The sequence below is a fragment of the Dipodomys merriami genome, unplaced genomic scaffold (genome assembly GCF_024711535.1).
Source record: "Dipodomys merriami isolate MVZ:Mamm:240054 unplaced genomic scaffold, mDipMer1.0.p SCAF_9, whole genome shotgun sequence".
Lineage (NCBI taxonomy): Eukaryota > Metazoa > Chordata > Mammalia > Rodentia > Heteromyidae > Dipodomys > Dipodomys merriami.
Window position 1 is genome coordinate 20239465 of NW_027206512.1, and position 23028 is coordinate 20262492.

Here is a 23028-nt window from a genome sequence, read left to right on the forward strand (position 1 = left end):
CAACTATGAATAATGACTTCAGGGGCCACTAGGATGACCAGAGTTTTCTACATTTGTAAAGTTTGAATTTTTATACTGAAATTCTTCCTTTTGAAATAAAAAGAATCAATGTTTAAAGGGCAAAGGAAAAACATGTAATTTTGTCCTAGATCTTAACATATTAATTTCTTCCAGATTTTAATGTTGCTGGGTACTGATCTTACACCAGAGTGGGCAATTAATAATGATGATAGATAAGCTAATGTGGGAAACACCTCTCTGATCTCCTTCCAAAATGATGATAACACACATCACGTTTTGAACATCTCTTTCATCATGCCATAAGTCCTCCCACAAACCTGTAGAAGTAGGTATTTGTGGTTAACACTTGGATCTGCTCAGACTTACATCCTGTTTGAGTCCTGGCTGTACACCTTACTAACTGTCTGATCTTAGGCAATTTACTAAATCCCTCTATGCCTCAGTTGATTTATCTGTCAAATGGAACTAATAATTGTACTTCAAAGGGATGTTGGGATGATGAATGTAGATACTAAATTGTAAAAAATGCCTAGAATGATGACTGGCATGTAATAAAACACGCAGTGAAATGTTTCCCGATGATTATTTTAACGCTCATGTAGCGAGAAAACTCTGGACACAAACCTCTGCACCTAGCCAAATAAATCAGAACCCTGAAATTCCTTCCCTCAGATTCTCACACTTTGGTGCATGTATTGTTGATTACTGAGCTACGTGCATTGTTAGAGGCAAAACATCTAAAAGATGTGAGGACCCCGACATGGAAGCAATTACAAAAGAAGAAATCAATATTAAAGGCGTGAAGTTTTTTCCTTACCCATTTCATCTCTTCCTCTGGCTGCTTCAAAACATACAAATAAATCTAGAATATTTTAAGATCCTGTCCTACTTAGGTCTCAACATGACCAGCTCTGACCGGTTCCCCTCCCCAGCACTGGCCTCTCCCTGGAGTATATTTCCACCTTCCCTTCTACTTAATTCACTTCTATCTGCCTATTAGTTTAAAATGTGAACCAACTGGTCAGGTACAGTAATCTAATTCTGCATTTGGTGTGAGGCCAATGCATTGAGGGCATTCAATAAATAATAGTGTTTGGTGTGCCTTTCTTAGATTCTGGCTGCTTATATCTGCTAGGATCCTAGGAGGGAAACTTAAGAGATAGCAAATGAAGAAGACTGGAATGCTTAAGCCTACGGAGGCAAATTTGCTCTCATTATCCAGCCCAGAGATTATACACCTGTGTGTTGACTTGCCTGTGACATGCAAATGTCTCTCCCATGAGTCGGTTAGGGTGTGTCCCTCTTCCTGACATAGTTTTCCCTGATTCAATCTGGGTAAAAGTACATAAAGGCTTCCTCCCTATGGGCACACAGGCTGTGGTTCACTTGCCTTCATTAAGGAAATGCTCCTTCCTGTGAGTGGGTGGTTGCGAGAAGGGAGAGACAGGTGTCTTCTGGGTTGTACAGATGTTCCAAGGGAGGATGAGAAGGGAGAAGATGGGAGAGCTTCAGAAGAAATCCCACAGGTACTGCATGTTCATTTGAACATCATTTCATCCATTCTGTCTTGTCTACAATATGGTAGGCAGTGGGATACCAAGATAAATATTAAGGGACCTGGCTCATGGGAAACACTCATAAATACTTCCTGAGTCAATGATTTACTTTTATGCTTTGGATTTTCTCTGATTCCCCTTCCCTACTGGAGGAGACTGTACTTTCTATAGATCAGATATTCTCTGGCATCTTCCAGCCCATAATTGAAAGAGACATCATGGCCCGAATTTAAAAGATATTCCAGAATATTCCCAACATTCCTAGACACAGACCTCCAATTTCCTCTTCTTTAACCTTCTTTCCTGTCTCCACTCAACTTGAGTGGCCCTTCTGCTCTGAACTACTGATTTCTCTCGGCCTCTGAAGGATGATTTGAAAACACATAATTTTCAGGCAACAGTGGGTAGGGGTAAAGCTTCTAGCTTTCCTCTTCTATGTTGAGTTTTCCTAAGCAACATAGAACTGGAGAAAAGTCAAGGGAGTTGACTCCAGTTCCACCTGGATCACTAGCTTTGCGGAAATTGGGCCTGCCTAGCTATACTGCCCGCTCTCCATCTGTAGAAGAAAAGTCTCGAGCTGGGTACCAGTGGCATATGCCTGTAAGCCTAGCTACGTAAGATGCTGAGATCTGAGGAGCATGGTCCAAAGCCAGCCTGGGCAAGAAAGCCTGTGAGGTCTTATCTCCAATTAGCCAGCAAAATCTGGAAATAAGAGGTGGTACTCTCATGTGTAGAGTGCCAGTCTTAAGTGCAAAAGTGAAGGGACAGTACCTGTGCCCTGAGTTTCAAGCCTCAATATTGGTGTACACGCATGCACGCGCGTGTATAACACACACACACACACACACACACACACACACACACACACACACACACACACACACACACACACACACATACAGGAAGACAGCTCCCCTTCATACCTTTAATGATGCTAATTGGCACAGAGATGCGGCAAAGGCTGGTGAGCCCCTGGCTAGAAAAGGCAATGTCCTCAGGAATGAAGCAATATTATAAGGTGAAAATCAGATTTTATGGTCCCTTAATGCCAAGCCTTACACTGTCTGGCTTTTCTTGCTTCTGTGATTTTGGCACAGAACTTCAAGTGGGAGGTTTTAATAATAAGACTGACTAGTCTTCTCAAGAACACGGTCCCAGATTTAGAATGGAGTTGGCTCATAAGGAACACCAGGTAGTGGCTGGCTACTCATCAAACACTGCCGGCAGGTGAACATGGCACACCTGCTTTAGAGAAGCACTTTTGATGTAGGACAAGTTCCTCAAAATGTCACTCAAAGTGGATTCAATTAAACTACAAGTTTGAGAAGAATCACGTTACAAAATGAGAAACTGATTTTCGTGTTTGACAATGCAGAAATCTTTTCAGATTATAGCTACAAGAAAAATTACACATGTATAAAACCAAAGACATCTGTAAAATTTTCACCCTACAGTATATACAAAACAAATTCTTTGAGTAACAACTATGAGGGGCTTTCTAAAAGAAAATCCCTTTTCTGTATGCTTATCATAATCTGCTGGCAAAAAATATAAGCAATGTAACACAAGAAAACCCCAAACAAACACTTCTTTCTATATGCAGAATGAAAAATAGTAAAATCAATCCAATCAAGTACAGATATTCATAATCACTCTGATATTGTAATTTTCAAACATAAGAAGGAGCAAACAGAGGTTACTTAATTGAAAAGAGAAACTTCTAGAAATACGATTCCTCTAGAGAAAAGACCACCTAACCCAGAAGCAGCCCAAAGGTAATGAAAAAGTCACTCAATTTACTTCTTGTGTGCCATCCAGCACTTTCCATCCACCTCGTGGAGAAGGAAGGAGAATGAATGCCAGAGACTCCTCCCCACCAAGCCTCAGGCAGGATTACAGGCCCCTTAGCACTTACAAACTTTGTCGCTTTCTTGAGTTTTGAGTCCCAAGCCTGGGCAGCATAAGACCCAGGCAACCACCTTTGCTCACAACCATGTCTGAAAGAGGTCAGCAGCAAGATCAGTGTGGAGAGGCCAGCCACCCAGAGGGAAGAGGAAGAGGTGCTTACTCACCATCCACTCAGAGCTGGCACTGCTTACAAAAACAACACAACTCCCCTGGGGAGACACACCTCCCAGCCACCTTGCTCATCACCAATTTGCAGCCAGCAGTTCAGCTGTGGGCATGAAAGGGAAGAGGGCTGGGGCATAGGAAATGGTTGACAGAAAGACCACAGGCAGGAGACCCCTCAGTACAACTCCGAGAAAGTCATTAGAGGTGGGCTTTGTGATACAGGTCTGTTCCTTGTAGAGGAGGTACCAGGGAGTCAATTGGACATGGATTTATGAGGTACTTAGGAAAAGGGCTACGGCCAGTTCTGTTGGGGGTTGTTTAGCCTGTTCTGTAAATAGAGCCAGCTGCCTGTTTAAGGGTGCCAGCCAAAGGTAGGAGCAGTTACAGTAGCTTCTGGCACCCCTTCATGGCCTGGCTGCCCAAGGGGACTGCCTTTCAAATATGATGGAAGATGAGGATGCTCTCTTCTATAAAGCCCCTTCAGTGCTTACACAGGGGAGAGTTTACAGGCCCCTGAACAAATGTTCCTCCCCCAACTTCAAAAAGAGAGGTCACTTTTAGGGCTGGCAAAAGCTTTAGGGTCTTCAGAAGCAGTGACAAACCCCCCTTTCCCAATCTGATTCACAGAGAGCTCATCCCCTGGGATCGAACTCTAGAGGGAAATGGATTAGGTTAGATTAGAAGAGATAGGTTCACTTCCACATTTCTTTTTTAAAAGCAGTATTTAGTGTTTGAATTTAGCCCTTATGCTTGGTAGGCAGGCACTCTACAGCTTGAGCTATAGGTCCAATTTTGTTTTGTTTCTCTTATTTTTCAGATAGGATCTTCATTTTTGCACAGGCTGGACTGGACTACAATTCTTCTAGTTACACTTCCTGCCATAGTTGGGATGACAGGCCTAAAACTTCATGCTCAACTTTTATCTGCTGATAAAACCTCTCAAACTTTTGTCCCTTGGGCCCCTCCAGATCTTAGCCTTTCCCATAGCTGGGATGACAGGTGTGACCCACTGACATCTAGCCTCTCTCTTGCTGTTGAATTTAGCTTTTCAAAGTTAGCTGTATCACCTTATTCTTCTTTCTTTGGTCAGTGGTGGGGCTTGAACTCTGGGTCTGGGCGTGGTCCCTCAACTCTTCAGCTCAAGGCAAACACTCTACCACTTGAGCCACACTGCTACTTCTGATTTTCTAGTGGTTAATTGGACATGAGTCTCACCTGCTTGGGCTGGTTTGAACTGCAATCCTCAGATCTCAGCCTCCTGAGTAGCTAGGATTACAGGTGTGAGCCACCAGTGCCTGGCTTGTATCACCTTATTCTTGAACTTTGCTTTGTGGACACATTGGGAGAAAATGAGGAGGTGTGGTCTTTATGGATGAAAAATATTATTCACTTGGCCTGGTTCCATCACATGCTATGAAAATTTATTTTTTTGAAATGGCGCTGTGGCTCAAGAAGTAGAGTGTTCATCTTCAGCTGAAGAGTTGAGGGATAGGCACCCAAGCCCAGAGTTCAAGCCCCAAAACCAACAAAAAAAACAAAAAAAATTTACCTTTTACTAGGTTCTTATTGCTGTTTGTCTTTTGTAGTGCTGGTGATTGAACCCAGGATTTCACATGTGCTAAGCATGTACTCTACCACTGAGCTACATCCCTAGCCCTAACTAGAGAATTTTGAAAGAAGACTATGATTAAAAGTACTTTTCATTTGTTTTAACACTTATGCCCTGAGTAAAAAGGAAGTCCATGTATGGAAAATAACTAACATCTAATCAATCCATCATCTAGGCATCTAATATCTCATAAAATATTTATACACAATATCAGACAATGCATGCTTGGTTTTTAAATATATATTTTTATATACAGTAAACATATTTTATATATAATAAAAAAATATATATATATATATTACTATATAAAAACTTGGGCTGGACAAAAGCAAAGATCCAGCTGGGCACTGGTAGCTCATGCTTATAATCCTAGCGACTTAGAAGGATGAGATCTGAGGATCCTGGTTCAAAGCCAGCCTGGGCAAAAAAGTCTGTGAGACTCTTATCTCCAATTAACCAGCAAAAAACTGGATGGTGAGCTACGGCTCAAGTGGAAGACAGCCAACCTTGAGTGAAAAAGTTAAGCAAGCCTGGTGCTAGTAGCTGGCTTTATCCCTGTAATCCTAGCTATTCAGGAGGCTGAGATCTAGGACCGTGGTTCAGATCCAGCCCAGGCAGGAAAGCCTATGAAACTCTTCAGTTAAACAACAGAAAACTAGAAGTGGAGCTGGCCTCAAAGTGGTAGAGTGCTAGCCTTGAGCAAAAAGAGGTCAGGGACAGCATCCAGAACCTAAGTTCAAGCCCCAAGAACGACCAAAAAAAAAAAAGAAAGAAAAGTAAAGAAAAAGAAAAAAAAAGATATAAAAGCTAAGCAAGAGCATGTAGCTTTGACTTCAATCCTCAGTACACGTGTACACACACACACACACACACACACACACACACACACACACACACACACACACACACACACACACACACACACACACACACACACACACACACAGAGGCAGAGACGCAAGGCTCTGTCTGTGACTCCTAAAAGGCTTGGCAGAGCTGAGCTCCCCCACAGACCTTCTGAATGTCTGGCTTAGTCATTCCATTTCGCCTCCAACCCTGGTGTGGGTGGGTGGCGGTACTAGTTCTCCTGAGCCAACCAGATGCCACTCATTGCAGAGCCTGGGAGGCATTCCATGCTCCAGACCTGACCTCCTGAACTGGGAGGGAACAGCAGTTAGGAGAGGTAGTAAACCTAGTTCCTCCCATTCATGGCACTCTCCTAGACTCCAGGCTGGAGACCTTGGCTTTTATTCCTAATCCCTAGGCCTTAGAGCCAAGGGTGTTTCCCCAGTGCAAGCCATAGAGAAATTGCCACTGAAGTCATTCCCACAACTTCTCAGAGCAGATTGGTCATCATCCTGTGTAATCCTACCTACACAGGAAACTGAGATCTAAGAATTGAGGTTTGAAGCCAGACAGGTAGAAAAGCCTATGAGATACTTATCTCTAATTCATCAGCAAAAAAATCTAGAAGTAGAGGTGTGACTTGAGTAGCAAAGTACCAGCATTGAGTGAAAAAGCCAACCAAGAGAGCGAGACCCTAAACTCAGGACCCAGTACTGGCACTACACACACACACACACACACACACACACACAAATTCAAGGATATATATTATTTATATATTTATATGTGCATATATATTTGTATTTATTTATATTTATATATTAAGGAAGTCATTCAAATACACACACACACACACACACACACACACACACACACACACATAAAAAACCATCATTCTGGGGAATTATAGGCAAATGGGGCAGGTAGGCACCTTAGGAATAGAAGTTTTAAATGACTGATATAGTTTCAGAGCTGAAATAAAAGTCCACTCCTGAGTCCCTAGCTATATGCAATGTGAAAGTGAGCACATAGAATGTCCATTAAATAATTATTTGTAAATAAAATTAACTTGTTTTCTCTTTTTTCTTGGGTTCCTAATGGTTGGGGGCATTTATTAAACAGGTATAACTCTGGGTTGTGAAGCCTGCCAATTTTTTGGTATTTTGTTTTTTGTTTTGCCAGTCCTGGGGCTTGAACTCAGAGCCTGGGCACTGTCCCCAAGCTCAAGGCTAGCACTCTACCACTTGAGCTATAGCACCACTTCTGGCTTTTTCTATTTATGTAATACTGAGGAATTGAATCCAGGGCTTCATCAATGTGGCACTCTACCACTAAGCCACATTCCCAGCCCCTGACAAACATTTTTAAATAACTGTCTTCAAATATGTATCACATGTGCTAGGCACTGTTGGCTCATGGCTATAGTCCTAGCTGCTCAGGAGCCTGAGATCTAAGGATTGTGCTTTGAAGCAGACAAATCCTCAAGACTCTGTCTCCAATTAACCAGCAAAAAACTAGAGATGAAGGCATGGCTCTAGTGATAAAATGCCAGACATGAGCATCAGACCTTTAGTTAAGCCCCAGTACCAGCATATACCACATACACACACATCCATATATATCTCCAAATATATATATATAATAAACACATATATATGGATGTGTGTATGTGGTATGTGTAAATATATATATATACATATATGATATATGCACATACAGTATATATACACACACATACACACATCTCATGGCACTTAAAAAAATAACCATCTTGAAATTTTAGAATCTCAATTGAAGAGATAAAGCTTCCCGTGAAATAAAGGGAGACAGAGCATCTCAGGGCCTGGCTCTGCTTCCCTCTCCCCTCACCCACATGGATGATGCTCCCAATCCACATGCTTTCCTCCTCTCCACCTCCACCTTGGAGTCCCATGGCCCAAGGGACATCAGTCACATGATCTGCCCATTTGGGAATCATGCTCACAAAACATGCTCAGATATTAAAAAGGATTCCCAGGAACCATTTTAAAGAATTGGATTTGATAGCATAAGAAATAAGTAATCTACTTCTTGGTTGTGAAAGTCTATAATGATGGCAATTTATTGGGATACCATCAGGAAAATTTTTACACAAGGCACTATGGTGAATGTCTATATATCATATAAAGGAAAAGGGCAAGTATCTAAGGATTGACCTAATAGCACAAACCAAATGCCAGAAGTTCCCCTGGAGTTCTGCTGTGTACTTTTGCTAACCTTGATGGCTCACAAACTGGATATCTGGAGTTTCTTTCATGGGGAAGAGTTTCTTGGAGCACCTGTAGAGTTGTTTGAGCACTCAAACTTCAAGGAACTCATGAGAATATAGAGAGAAAGATCTTTGAGTTTCCCAGGATTGCCTGATGCAAGTCCAGGGGTGCCTGGAAAAGGATGGTGCTCTTCATTTCTCCAGATGTGTATTAGAGTAGCTTTAGGCACCCCAGAAAGCCTTTGGGAGAGTTATAGTTTTATAAACTATGACTATGTCATATTCCTAGAATTTCATAGCCTGGATGATAGTTTTGCTTCTTTATCAAGATATAAAAATGAATGTTTTCATCCAGAGATAAGAAGCCACTGCTTTCTTTGTGACTAGCTCATGACAGATCCCAAAATGAAGACAGAGGAGCAGGTTCCCTAGGAGAAGAAAGTACACTTTCTCTAAAGGGAAGATCATGATCCCTAAGACATGGTTGACAAGTGATCAATCCATGAGTTAGCAGAAGCTGGTCCTACTTTGAATGACCCTTTGTTGAGAAGACAGTCAGAAGCAGCATGGCAAAGATGGTACATGAAGGTTCTGCCTTTACCTTGACTGTCTTGACCTTCTAACTGCATCTTTCAAAGCACGTTTAAAGATCTGAATATCAGCTCAATAAGAATAAGAGTTTATTTCTCAGCTCCTTCTGTATTTCCAGCCTTTAGAATAATGCCTGTCACAGAGCAGGTACTCAATAAATCTTTGTGGTGTAAATATAAGAATGTTATTTCTAGCATTAATAGATAGATAGTTGAGCCTATTCTTGGGAAAGGATGTAGTGTGATCAATCCAATACAGCCTTCTCTTCCCCTCAAAGTCAAATAACCCCTTTCCCTGCTTATATTGCATAATACTCAATCTTTAAATAACAACACTGGAAAATAAGGTTAGGCTTTGAAGAACAAGTCAACACTTGTTGACATATATGAACACAGTTGGAGGCTGTTCGTAGTGTTAGGAGATTTGAGGATGCTTTCCCTTTTTTGCATCTGCATCTGCAGATAAAGAGCTTAGAATTTGATAAAAATTATTAACCTAATGAGGCTTCTAACTCCCTCAGACAGTCATTAGCTGCCAGGAAATGATCGCTGTTATTTAATTATAAGATGAAACTAACCATTGAGAAATGCTGAAAGTGGTCTGATTGGCCAATAGGCCAGGACTAATTCTACAAGCATGACCCTACGTACCAATTAGAGCTGTATCACCCTCAATAAAATGCTGCCTGCCGTTGGCTGTGTTCTATGCTGTCATTTTCAGATTAGGACAACACAAACAATTCCAGTGGAGGGCATTCCCAAGCACAAGGGACTTAAGGCCCTTCCTAACCTGGGTGATGCGGTATCTTCCTGGGGCTCATAGTTCCTCTGCTAAAGTCCTTTAGTCTCACCTTGACCCTATCCAGCTCAAAGGGGAATTAAAGATAAGAAAGGCAACTGAACAATCATCAGTTTTCCAGGCTATCAAGGAGAAAAGTAGCAAAAAGAGTACCCTTTCCGAAAAGGTAGCAAATCTACTTGAAGTTTTCACTTTGATTTTGAAGGGAAATTCTTTTTTTTTTTTTTTTGTCGGTCGTGGGACTTGAACTCTGGGCCTGGGCGCTGTCCCTCAGCTCTTCAGCTCAAGGCGAGCGCTCTACCACTTGAGCTACAACGCCACTTCCGGTTTTCTGGTGGTTTATTGGAGATAGGAGTCTCACGGTCTCTCCTGCCCGGGCTGGCTTTGAACCATGATCCTCAGATCTCAGCCTCCTGAGTAGCTAGGATTACAGGCGTGAGCCACCAGCGCCCGTCTTGAAGGGCAATTCTTTAGCAGGGTGAAGATGAGTCATGGGGCAAAATACTAAGTCATAAGTTCACAAAACTAGCACTATATGAGTGCAGGCTCTGTTGGTAAACAGATTTTTTTTGAATACCATTAATAAGGAATTTCCAGAAGAAAAATGTCAAGTCCAGCTGGGTACCAGTGACTTATAACTGTAATCCATGTAGTTGGGAGGCTAAGATCTGAGGAAAGTTGGCCAGAAATAGGGCTGTGGCTCAAATGGTAAAGCACTAATCCTGAGCAAAAGAATCTCAGGTACAGTGCCCAGGCTCTGAGTTTGAGTTCCAGCAGACACACACACACACACACACACACACACACACACACACACACACACACACACACACACACACACACACACACACACACACACACACACACACACACACACACACACACACAGTGAAAAAGTAAAATCTACTTCAATACATTATGATTTTTTTTCAGTCCTGTATCAATTCTGTTTGTTTGTTTGTATGTTTGGTTGGTTTTTGTGCCAGTCCTGGGGCTTGAACTAATGGCTACAAGGTCTTGGTTAGTTTTCTTTGCTCAAGTCTGGGATTCTGCTACTTGAACTATGCCCCTACTTTCAACTTTTTGTTGATTAATTAGAGATATGGGTCTCTTAGATTTGTCTGCCAACAATAGCTTTGAACCTTGATCCTCAAATCGCAACCTCTTGAATAGCTAGGATTATAAACTTGAGCCACCGATACTTGGCTCTAATACTGGTTTGATGAAATGTCATTTGTGTCCTCCTTCTACTTGTCTAGAGTTAAAAGATAATGGGTTGGTTGAAACCAGAGACTCAGCTCCCAGATTGTCTGGGTTTCAATCTCAATAGTGCCATTTAAGAAGTTGTACTTGGGTAAAAGGAAAAGAGCACATGGAGGAAAACAACAACAACAACAACAACTAAACACAGGGACCTCTCCCACCCCATCTAATTACAAGGTGTATTGCAAAATTTCAATTACACATTGATAGTGACCATGTGGCCTTATCAAAAAAGGATTACAATAGCTCCTATCTTGTGAGAAGGTAGGAAGGTTAAATAAGCCAACACACCTTTACATAGCATCATAAAAGGTAAGTTTTTATTTTATTGCCTTTTATTCTATTTGAGGGGAGGAGCTGCTAGAAATAGACCCAAGAAAGTAATACTAAAAGGTAGTTAGGGAAGCTCACTAACATTAACATTAACATTACAATTAACATTAAGGTTGACTTCATCCTTCTACGTGAACACAGCAGGCCAAATTCCCCAGGAATGTGTGTTGCCTTTAAATCATATATTTTATTTATTTAAGGTCAGTTATTGGCACTGTCCCTGTGCTTTTTCACTCAAGGCTAGTGCTCTATCAGTTTGAGCCACAGCTCTACTTCTAGTTTATAGGTGGTTAATTGGGCTTTCACAGACTTTCCTACCCAGGCTGGCTTCAAACCATGAGCCTCAGATTTCAGCCTCTTAAGTAGCTAGGATTACAGGCATGAGCCATCAGTGCCTAGCTTTAACTTACCATTTTAAAGCCTAAGCTTTGAATCTTTGGAGCAATGATTCTTGAAGTCCTACATCATTATTGCCAAGGCCCTAAGTGGTAACAGTAAGTCCAGACATGAATAAGCTGTGTGCACTTGTGTTGGTCTGTGAGTTCTGTTCTCCCTTCAGCCCACTGCCCCTCAGTCTTCTGCCTTACCCTTCCCAGTCACTTCTTGCCAAGGTCAGTCAGTAATGCTCATCCACTGGCTCTCAAGCATTCATACTCAGTTATTGAGCCCTTCTTGAAATGCTTCCGTTCCCCACTGCAACAACACTGCATTCTCCTGAACTTCTCTTTCCTTCTCCCAACTCAGTTTCTTCTAAAGAGCTTTTGCTCACTTCACCTTCTCTCCAGCTGCTAAGCCCCAGGGCTTGGCTTCTCATCCTTCTTCTTCCCTATAACTCTCCTCAGGTGAGTGATCCCTTAGTAATATTTAAAGTCGGTTGGTGGCTCTCACCATTATCTCTCCAGCTCTCCCCCTAGGATCCACACCCTTACTTACAATCACCTACCCATTCATCTGATTGGTATATCAAACACCATCCATCTAAAACACAATGCTTTTAGTATTATCTTTAAGTAGGAAAGGAAAGCTAGGTAACCCTAGCTATTCAGGAGCCTAAGATCTGAAGATCACAGTTCGAAGCCAGCCGGGGCAGAAAAGTTTGCAAGACTCTTATCTCCAATAAACTACCAAAAAAACTAATAGTGCCCAGGCCCTAAGTTCAAGCTCCAGGACTGGCAACAACAATAACAAAAAAGGACTTGCCATTCAACAAAGCAGTTTATGAACACAATGCATCTTGATTAATGTTACCCATTTCAACAGTCTTACCCGTTCCTCCCAACCCATCCTTTCCCACCCTTTTCTTAATTTTGTCGGATATGCACTGAATTCTTGACTGCATTCTCCCCTTGAAATTGGGTAGGATAGCTGGCTGAAACTTTCAGGCACCCATTTTCTAGTAAAACACAACTCTTGTTTCTGCCCACTCCCCATCTATCTACCTTCCAGTTTGCCATTCTCTAGTTTTCCTCATCTAACCTCATGGTTCCATTATCATCCCAGTCATTCAGACCAAACCTGGTGTCATGGTTATCACACCTGGAATATAATCCAACTCTTTACTATGGTCTAAGGCCCTATAGGATGTGGCTTCTGTCAGCTTGCTCACTGGGTGTCAGTCATATTGACTTCCTTTTCTTTCCTTCAGCATTCTAAGATTGGTCTTTGATTGGTCCTTGCTGCCAGGATTGCCTGACAGGGGTATTTTCTTTGATTGGCTCCTTTTTTTTTTTTTTTGGTCGGTTGAGGGCCTGGGTGCTGTCCCTGAGCTCTTTAATTCAAGGCAAGAACTCTACCATTTGAACCACAGCGCCACTTCTGGTTTTCTAATGGTTATTGTAGATAAAAGTCTCATAGACTTTCCTGCCTGGGTTGGTTTTGAACCGTGAGCCTCAGATCTCAGCCTTCTGAGTAGCTAGGATTACAGGTGTGAGCCACCAGAGCCTGGCATGATTGGCTCCTTATGATTCAGTTCAGGTTGAAAGCCACCTATCCTGCCCAAACCTTTCTACTAAAATAGCTCACCGAATCTTGCTCTATCACATAGCTCCTATTCCATTTTCCTCAACATTTTTTTTTTACTATCTGAAATTCTTTTCTTCATTTATTTACTTTTTTGTCTGTGTGCCCTCAGGAGAAGGTAAGTCCCATGAAAGCACATTCCTCTCCTATGATGTTTCTAACTGCATTCCCATGCCTGCTGGGTAGTAGGTACCCCTGAAAGACATGTGCAATGACTTTGCTGTCGCTCTGCAAATTATACAGAGTGGCCCATTGAAAGTCAATGACTAATCCAAGTAATTTACCTATAATTTTAAAAGTCCAGGAAACTCTGATCTCCATTTAGCCACTGTGGCTCTCTGGCTCAAAGTAGTAGAGCATGACCTTTGAGTGAAAAAGCTAAGGGACAGAGTCCAGGCTCTGAGTGAGTTCAAGCCCCACAACTGACAAAGAAAAAAAAGAAAAAAATCACCAAAACCTTATGGCAGAGATGTCTGTACAATCCTCCTGCTTGTTCTCACAGGCTGAGAATCCTTTTAGTATGGGTTATGAGATGAAAGTAGTGATTCCTCCTGCACTTCAGCTTCCTCTAACTCAGCATCACTCCCTGACTCATGCAAAGCTGGCCTGAGCAACTCTGGCTAAGACAGCGAATCTGCAAACTTTTGAGCTTTCTACAACAAAGGATGCAAGGTGTAAAGTCAGTGCAGGAGACAGCACTACTACCTGGATAATGGCTTTGAAGAGAACCATTGGTGGCAGGGATGACCTTGGACTTCCTCTCTGCTCTCACTTTTCCTGCTCCTTCTAAGGGATTTGCATATATGCTAAGGAGTGTAAAGAAGAGAGAAGCTAGAAGGTAGATCTACTCTGGCCACTACCAGTGCCATTCAGTGTCTTTAGGGGCAAGTCAGTTCATTTCTCTAGGCCTACTTTGTGTATCTAGAAAGTGAGTTCAGGGTGTAAAACTGTGCTGAATCCAGTAAACATCAAACAGCTTAACTGATGCGGCTAGTTCTGAGCAGAGGTGTTAGAAGAATTTCAACCCAGTAGAGTGGGGAGAGTCAACTTGGCCAGAAGACTGGACTGAACCCTATGTCATCACAACTTCTAGAGATAAGCATTTCCAGGCCTATTCAGGATTCATATATGTCCTGAAAACTCTAGAAGTCTTATCTCCAGTGTAGTTCCCACTCCTTAACACCAGAACCAGCTACCAAGCTATCTCCCCAACATCTTCATTAGAGATTAAAACTGGCAATGTCCCACTTGTCCCATTCCCTACCACAGTTGAGGGCCATTCTATTCTCTTGGGGGAGCCTCACCTCCTTTCTTCTTTGGACCCCACATTTCACCTCCCAGAAGATAATGTGGCTTCAAACCAGAACCCCACAGCATCTCCACCACCAAGACCCAGGCCCAGGGTCATCTTGCCACCATTGCTGCTGCCACAGCGTCCTCACAGAAATGCCTTTTCACCTTACCTCCTACCTCCAGCCTTTCCAAGGCCAGAGTGACTCTCCTGAAACATGGGTAAATTACATCATTTCTTTGCTCAAAACTTTGTTGTATAACCTCATTCAGTCAGCATAAAAGCTAGTCGTTTCAAGCCTCCACAAGTCCCCCTGTGATCCACTCTTTCTTATTTGATGGGGATGGGTGGTCTTGGACTTGATTGGCTATGTTCTGTCCACTCACTCAAACACAGCTGTGGGGGAGGGGTTGGGGAGGGAGGAATATGTCTTCTTAGTCTTCCAAACATGCCTCAGAGCCTTTGCATGGAGAGTTTCCTTAAGTGTTCCCAAAGTTACCTCCTTACCTCCTTCACTTCAGTACCAAGGCTTACCTTCACCTATTTAAGGTATCTATCTATCGTAGGCTTTGTGCAATCTTGGGAGATGGCTGATTGTCTCTAGCAGATTTTCAGAGTTTGAACCATTCTCCTTAAATCTTTATCACTTTCCTCATCCTGTTCCCAGTACGAACACTAGAGAATACAATACTGGATAGAATCTCTACTGGGTATTGCACTGGCATGTCTACAAGTCCTGAAACTTCAGTTTCTTACAAAATTAGAATTGGTTCAGCCACAAGTCTCTGAAGAAAGGACTGTTGTGCTGTGTCAGAAGAAAAACCACAGGGGCCCTAGTCTAAGACTACATATAGTCTTATATTTTATGTAGTGTACATATAGTAGACTGTATAAACTATGCAAATTTTATATATATATATATATATATATATATATATATATATATATATATATATATATATAGTCTAATACAATTTAAATGGATTACATATAGTAGACTACATAGTCTTGAACTATATGGGCTGGTGCCTGCAGGGCGCCCTCTAGAGGTTCTTGGGTTTACCTTCTGGACTAGTGAAGGTTGGGAGAAAGTCTGAGAAAAAGCACCTATAGGATCCACTTTGGCATAGCTGCAAAAACAAGTAGCTAGCCATTTGAGGTTAGGGGAAAAAAAAAAATAAAAACAAAATATTTAAGGCCAATAATTCCGCACAAGGAAATGTCAAACAATGTTTGACAGCATTCATGTTACTAAGCTTGAAAATGTGACCACACTGCCATTGTCGTTTGGATACTCTTTTGGTCTCCTGGAAAGGCAAAGCTAAGGTTTGTTATCTGTTTTAATATAGTAGCTGCAGCCCCAAGGACCATATAAGCTAGGAGTCTGACCATTCAGGGGGTACCTCATTACCAAGCAAGAGTTGCTAATTCCTTTTCAATTTCAATAATTAATAATGTAACAGTGTCATATTGGGATAGATGAAGGGATAAATTATAAATCCATTATTCTGTGTGTGTATGTGTGTGTGTGTGCATGGTGTGTGTACACGCTCCCCAGTATTAGGGCTTTCACCTGGTTTTTTCACTCAAGGCTAGAGCTCAACCACTTGAGCTACATTGCCACTTCCAGCTTTTTGCTGGTTAACAGAGATAAAGAATCTCACAGGTATTTCTGCCTGGGCTGGCCTTGAACCACAATGAACGGTACAATGCTCAGCTATTAGCCTCCTAAGTAGCTAGGATTATAGGCATGAGTAATAATAGCTGGCTGCTATTATTCCTTTTGAGTAGACAAATACTGAGATTCATTACAGATCACATCCAAGATTTTTTACAAATTCACCAAGTCTTATCTGTCAAGTGGGTTTTGAGGTGTCCTGAAATCTGCAACATACATACTTACCCCATATCAGCTCAGATGTTGGCCCTCTGTTTCATTTCAGACATGTCCTCATAATTCGCTTGACTTCTGAAGCACAGCCCAATTTTCCCAGCACCAGGATAACCACTGTTTAGAAAAATGACACTCAGGAAAACCGAGCGACTCTTATTTTGACATGGAGTGGTAATGATCCAGTCTGGGAATTCTCATGCCCCTCACCCACCCTGTAAACCTGAAGGACAAAATAGGACTTGGGGGCCTCCAGAAATCACAGAGGCTGGAGCAAATGGTGCTGCCTCATCTCCTGGGAAACCCAGAAACTTCCCAAGAATGAAGTGACAAAGAGCAAAGCCCACAGCTGAGCAGACCCAGAGCTATAATGCACCGTCTGTCACAGACAACGGTGCTTCAGTGTCAAAGCCACAGACCAAAGGCAGGCACGAGACAGATCACAGACAGGTGGCCCTGGGGACAGGACCTGCGCACCGCACTCCGGAATGTCCCAGTTCAGAGACAGCCATCATGTTTTCACTCTGGCATTTTAATGAGAAATGGGAAAGGAGAAGGGTTTATGATCATTTTATTCATGTGTCAAAAAAAAAAAAAAATACCGGGTAAACTCACTCTTGGCTAGAAGACTAGGAAGTGATGGGCAAACTCTTTTGGAAGGTCAGTTTCTCTCTAATTAGGTTTTTGAAAAAATATTTGCTTTGAGGGGCTGGGAAGGTGGCTCAGTGGTAGAGCGCTTGCCTTGCATGCATGAGGCCCTGGGTTCGACTCCTCAGCACCACATGAGCAAAAAGAAAAAAACCAGAAGTGGCGCTGTGGCTCAAATTGTATAGTGCTAGCCTTGAGAGCTGAAGAGCTAAGGGACAGTGCTCAGGCCCAGAGTTCAGGCCCCACCCGGACCCCCCCCCCAAAAAAAAATATTTGCTTTGAAAATTTAAGATAAGCTAAATTTGAAATATAGGTACATGAATTACATTTATTAACATATTGGGGACTTGAGACAAAAATGATTTTTTTTTCTCCAAATTCTGCCTAAACTTTCCCTACATAATAATTTTGAAAAGAAATTCAAGCTGTTCATGTCTGTAATCTTAGCTATTCAGGAAGCTAAAATCTGAAGATTGAAGTTCAAAACCAGACTGGGCAGGAAAGTCTGTGACAGTCTTATCTCCAATTAACCAGCCAAAAGCTGGAAGAGAGCTGTGATTCAGTGGTATAGTACCATCTTGAGTGAAAAAGCTAAGGGACAGCACACAGACTTAGGGCAAGAAAGAAAGAAAAGAAAGAAAGAAAGAAAGAAAGAGAGAGGGGCGAAGGAAAGAAGGAGGGTAGGAGGGAGGGAGGGAGGAGAGAAGAGAAGAGAAGAGAAGAGAAGAGAAGAGAAGAGAAGAGAAGAGAAGAGAAGAGAAGAGAAGAGAAAAGAAACTCAGTTGGATGCCAGTGGCTCATGCCTGTAATCCTAGCTACTCAGGAGGCTGAGATCTGAGGATTGCATTTCAAAGCCAGCCGGGGCAAGAAAGTCTGTTAGACTCTTATCTCCAATTAACCACCAGAAAACTGGAAGTAGCACTGTGGCTCAAGAGGTAGAGCGCTTGCCTTGAGCTGAAGAGCTCAGGGACAGTGCCCAGGCCCAGAGTTCAAGCTCTATGACCAATCAAGAAAAAGAAAAGAAAAGAAAAGAAAAGGAAAGGAAAGAAAGAAAGAAGAAAGAAAGAGAGAGAGAGAGAGAAAGAAAAGAAAAGGAAGAAACTCAGACAAGCACTGGTGGCTAATACCCATAACCATAGCTACTGAGGAGGCTGAGATCTGAGGATCAAGGTCCAAAGCCAGTCCAGGCAGAGAAAGGTCCCTAAAACTCTTATTTCCAAGTAATCACCTAAAAGCTGGAAGTAGAGGTATGGCTTAAGTGGTAGAACATTAGCTTTGAGCAAAAAAGCCAAGAGTGTGAGGCCCTAAGTTCAAGACCCAGCACTGACAAAAAGCAAGCAAACAAGATAGAAAGAAAGAAAGAAAGAAAGAAAGAAAGAAAGAAAGAAAGAAAGAAAGAAAGAAAGAAAGAAAGAAAGAAAGAAAGAAAAGAAAGAAAGAAAGAAAGAAAGAAAGAAAGGCAGGCAGGCAGGCAGAAAGGAAGGAAGGTAAGTAAGTTCAGCATCCTCAGTAATAACATACCAGATCATGCAAGGTATAGAGCTCTTCCCTCACCTCTACCAAGATCACTTACTTCAAATCCAAGAGTGTTACAAATTCAAAGCTAAATAGGAAAGAGGCAGAAAACAATTTGGAAAACAGCTCTATATTGTGTTTGCTAAGTTTATGAAAAACAAGTACTTTAGGAACTTTCCATTGAATAATAATTTTTTTTAGGCACCATATTTCTTAAAGGAAATACATCAGTTGGATGTGGAAAATATAGAAAACTCTTACTAACCCCTTGAAGAAGTTCAGGTGACCAGGACCATGATGTCCTGGGAAGTAGCTCAGGGCTTTCTTGGGCTCTCTGACAATCCGCTTTGTAGCCTGAGGTCAAGTTTTATAGATGTGAAGTATACCGGCAGACAAACCGGCTCTACAAGGAAATGTTTCCAATCTGAGTCCTGCTTCTGGTTTTTGACCTTAAAAGTCAAGTGTCACCAGACATTCCTCCAGATGGTGTACTGAGTGGTCAGCTTCACATAGTCAACATTTCGGACCTTCTTATCTTGCTGTCCACAGACTTGGGACAGTCAGGAAGGAAGAGGGAGCCAAGGAAGGGAAAAGTCAAAACCCAAACACATTCCTTGAAGACAAACTATCCTCAACATAAAGAGTCACAAATGAAGTCAAAGGAACAAAATATGTGTTGTAAGGGGCTCTTCTTCCTAAAATAAACAAATATATCACTAAAAGAGTAAACAGAAGTGAGCTATAAATCAAAATCTTCTGTCTAACACATTTTTAGAATGTCTTTCTGAGAGCAAATGCTGGTAAGAAATGGGCTTCCAGACATCTGGCTCACTCAAAGGTCCAAAAACAGCTGTTTTTCTGAAAGAGATAAGATCACTCTGCTCTCTCCAATAGCCTTGAAGCTAATGCTTCTCTGCTGAACTCAAACCCATGAACCCAAAGGTAAAAAGCCCTTGGCTTTTACCCCTTATCACTAGCAACTTAAGCAAAGCCACTACTTGAAACAACACCAATGTCCACAGGGCCACAAACATTTCCCCTTGCACCATGATTCTTCATTAATGGGGCTGAATTTACCACAGCCGCCTTTCCTCGATGAATGGAAAACACACCTTCCAGGTCCCGTTACTGTTCCTTCTCAAACCAGTTATACTCAAAGGTGATCCAGCTTTTTAACTAGGTCAAAGACAGTTCTGCAAAGTGAGAACATTTACATGCTTGTGAGAAATGGAATGAACTGAAAACCAAACAGAAACTCTGGTAGGTATACTATGGCAAATGGTTAAATATTTACAACATAAGAATCAGTTCATCTGAAAACAAATGTACCCAGAGCCTGGCTTCTTGCCCTGCCTCGGGATTCAAGAATGTTCTCTTGCTGAGAGTTGCCATTTTATGGACATTCAGTAAAAGATTTGGCTCCAGGAAGAGGGTAAGAGGGAGTGCAGGAGCCATAATTCTACAAACCAGTGTAGGAAAAGATGAGCTCTTTCTGATGGAGCTATTCTTTAAAATGGCAAATGCACAAAGAAGCATCATTTTGATTTTAAGTAGAAGAGTGTCCCTATGAGTACTCATCTCATTTGGCACCCAATTGCCCCCAATAAACAGGCTAGATCTAAAACACTGGAAATGGCTGGTGACTCATGTCTATAATACTAGCTACTCTGGAGGCTGAGAGCTAAGGATCGTGGTTAGAAGCTAGCTTGGGCAGGAATGCCCATGAGACTCTTACTGCTAATTAGACCCGAAAAAAAGCCAAGTGGCAAGTGTGGCTAGCCTTGAGCAAAAATGCTAAGGACAAGCTGGGTGCTAGTGGCTCACACCTATAATCCTAGCCTCTCAGAAGGCTGAGATCTGAGGATCACAGTTCAAAGCCAGCCCAGGCAGGAAAGCCCATGAGACTCCAATGAGCTACCCGAAAACCAGAAGTAGAGCTCAAAGTGGTACAGTGCTAACCTTGAGCAAAAGAGCTCAGGGACTGTGCCCAGGCCCTGAGTTTAAGCCCCATGAACCTCCTTACTTTCCCCAAAAATGCTAAGGACATTGCCCAGGACCTGATTTCAAGCCCCAGTGCCAGCACATATGTGTGTGTATGTGCACGCACACACACACAGACCATCACCACCACCAATAACACAATAACAACAATAATACAACATGTCTCCTAAAGGAGAAAGAGAAATGAGGAAGAGAAAAACCAAACTTCAACTACTTTCTCTATACCTGAATAAATAACTTCCAAGCTCAATATGGGAAGTTTTCTTTGGTGAAAAAACGATGAGTGATATGGGATTAGAAAAATATATAAAGTAATTCTTATTTGAGATCCTTCTTTGCCTTATCTGGCTTTCTCTCACTCAGCTTTAGTCAGCTCAGTGTCTGTGAAAGTTGACACTGACATTAGGAGACTCAGCCCAATGTCCTCAATTGACTTCAGCTCCAGAGCGATGATCATCTGAGCTTGTGGCTGCATAACTCTGGCATTTGGAACTGGCCTACCTGCATCTTTCCACAGTGCTGAGACTGCTTGCTTAAAAGAGGACTTAAAAAAAAAAGATACTAGACAATAAGAGGCATTTGCAGATGGAAACCAAAAAAAAAAACAAAAGAAAATCAGCACAAAAATCCTCTGGTGCCAGCTTCTCTAGTCTAGACTTCCTTTTTGTTTTGTTTTGCTTTTTTGTGATAGGATCTTACTGTGTATCCCAAGTTGCCCTGCAACTAATCTTCCTCCTGCCTCAGCCTCCTGAGTGCTGGGATTACAGGAGTGAACCATAATCACACAAGAGGGCTGATAAGGCTGTTCTCTGTCCAACACAAGGAAAAGTGACGTCCACCCTTTTCTCTGCTTCTGAGACAAACGACTGACTGCTGAACTGTTTTAAAGAGTCACTAACATGGGTGCTGGTGGCTTGTGCTTGTAATCCTAGCTACTTTGGAAGACTGAAATTGGGAGGACTCCAGTCTGAGGCTACTCCAGATAGAAAAGTTTTCCAGACTCCCTTTCAATCTACAACTGGGTTCCATGTTATGCACTTGTCATCCCAAGTTTGGGAAGACTGTATTGGCAGGCCAGCTCTGGGCAGAAAAGTCCAGAGAGTCTGTCAGGAGGGAAACTGGACCCAGTGGCATATGCAGTGGTATGTATATATCTTAGCAAAGACAAGAAGCCTACAGCTCAAGTTTGTTCCCTAAGCAGAAAGTAAGACCTTATCCTAAAATAACCAGTGAAAAACAGGATTGGAGACGTGGTTCAGGAATTAAGCACCAACTCAGGAAGTACAAGGCCCTGAGTTCAAACCCTAGAACCCACCCATCCTCCGAAAAGAAAACCATGTTACAGGATAGACCAGAACGTTTTCCCTGTCTAAGGCTAAATGGCATTCCATGTATATGTCACATTCTGCATGTTCAATCATTCATCGGTGGCCAGTTGGGTTGCCTTTACCTTTTGGCAAACTGTGACTGATACTGTTCCAAACAGAGGTGTACAAATCGCATTATTTTCACATATTCTTTCCAAATAATTTTGTTACCATTTTTTGCAGCCTTGTGATTGACCCAGGGATAATGCTAAGTAAATGAACTACACTCCCAACTCCAGATGAGGGTAACACACTATTTATTAGATCGAGGGTGTAGTTTAGGAGTAGAGTATGTGCACAAGGATTTCAGTTTGAATTCCTAGCACCACAGAAAACAAGCAAACAACCAAGAGATTCCCAGCCAATTTGTCAGTCACAGGATATCAGATGGGTCAAGGACAGAGACTGTATGGCACAGTACCACTGTGTGATGCCTGAATTGCTTTTTAGAACATCTGTCAGCAAGGTGATGCTTGATCTTGACCCAAGGCCTTTCTTGTTTTCAAACAATCTAACTGGTCTAAAATCCTTCCCAATATCAAGCCTCCCTCAGTCTCTTTTCAGGTTCCTTTCATTGTCCTGCTCCCAACCTGTGGAGGCCAACCCAGCCCTCAAATCATGGTCACACAGCCCCTCTAACTCTTCTCTGAATGGGCCCAGATGTAAAGAGAAGCAGCAAGGGAGAGCAACATGACTTCCACAGAGCCAAGGGTCTGAAGGCCCCACAAGGCACACTCAATGTGTAATTTTTGTCTGGATTTTTGTGGATGCTGAGGTCCAACTCAGGTCTCACAAGGTGCTAAACACACACAATCTACCACTGAGCTCTGTTCTCAGCCCCCACTCAACACTGTCTACACAGAATCTACACAGATCTGAAGACCTGGACCACACTCTTCTTGGACTCTATTTCCTGCTCATATGTCATTCAAAACTGGGCCATCATGACATGAAGAGG

At 42.3% G+C, this 23028-nt stretch overlaps 1 protein-coding gene across 6 annotated transcripts in view; it reads right to left on the reverse strand.

Annotated features, from left to right (window-relative positions):
* Shroom3 (shroom family member 3) overlaps positions 1-23028 on the reverse strand; it is a 310920-nt gene that overhangs the window by 131215 nt on the left and 156677 nt on the right. The window contains exons 1-2 of one of the 6 annotated variants that reach the window (XM_070012983.1): positions 18968-19066; positions 16552-16656 (exon numbers count right to left, since the gene is read on the reverse strand). The exons of 3 other annotated variants lie outside the window; for them this stretch is intronic. In XM_070012983.1, the coding sequence (XP_069869084.1) occupies positions 16552-16556 (5 nt within the window). In that variant the 5' untranslated portion in view covers positions 16557-16656; positions 18968-19066. Of the gene's footprint in view, positions 1-3492; positions 3548-16551; positions 16657-18967; positions 19067-23028 lie in introns of those variants that run through there. 2 more of the 6 variants (XM_070012982.1, XM_070012981.1) reach the window with 2 other exon arrangements.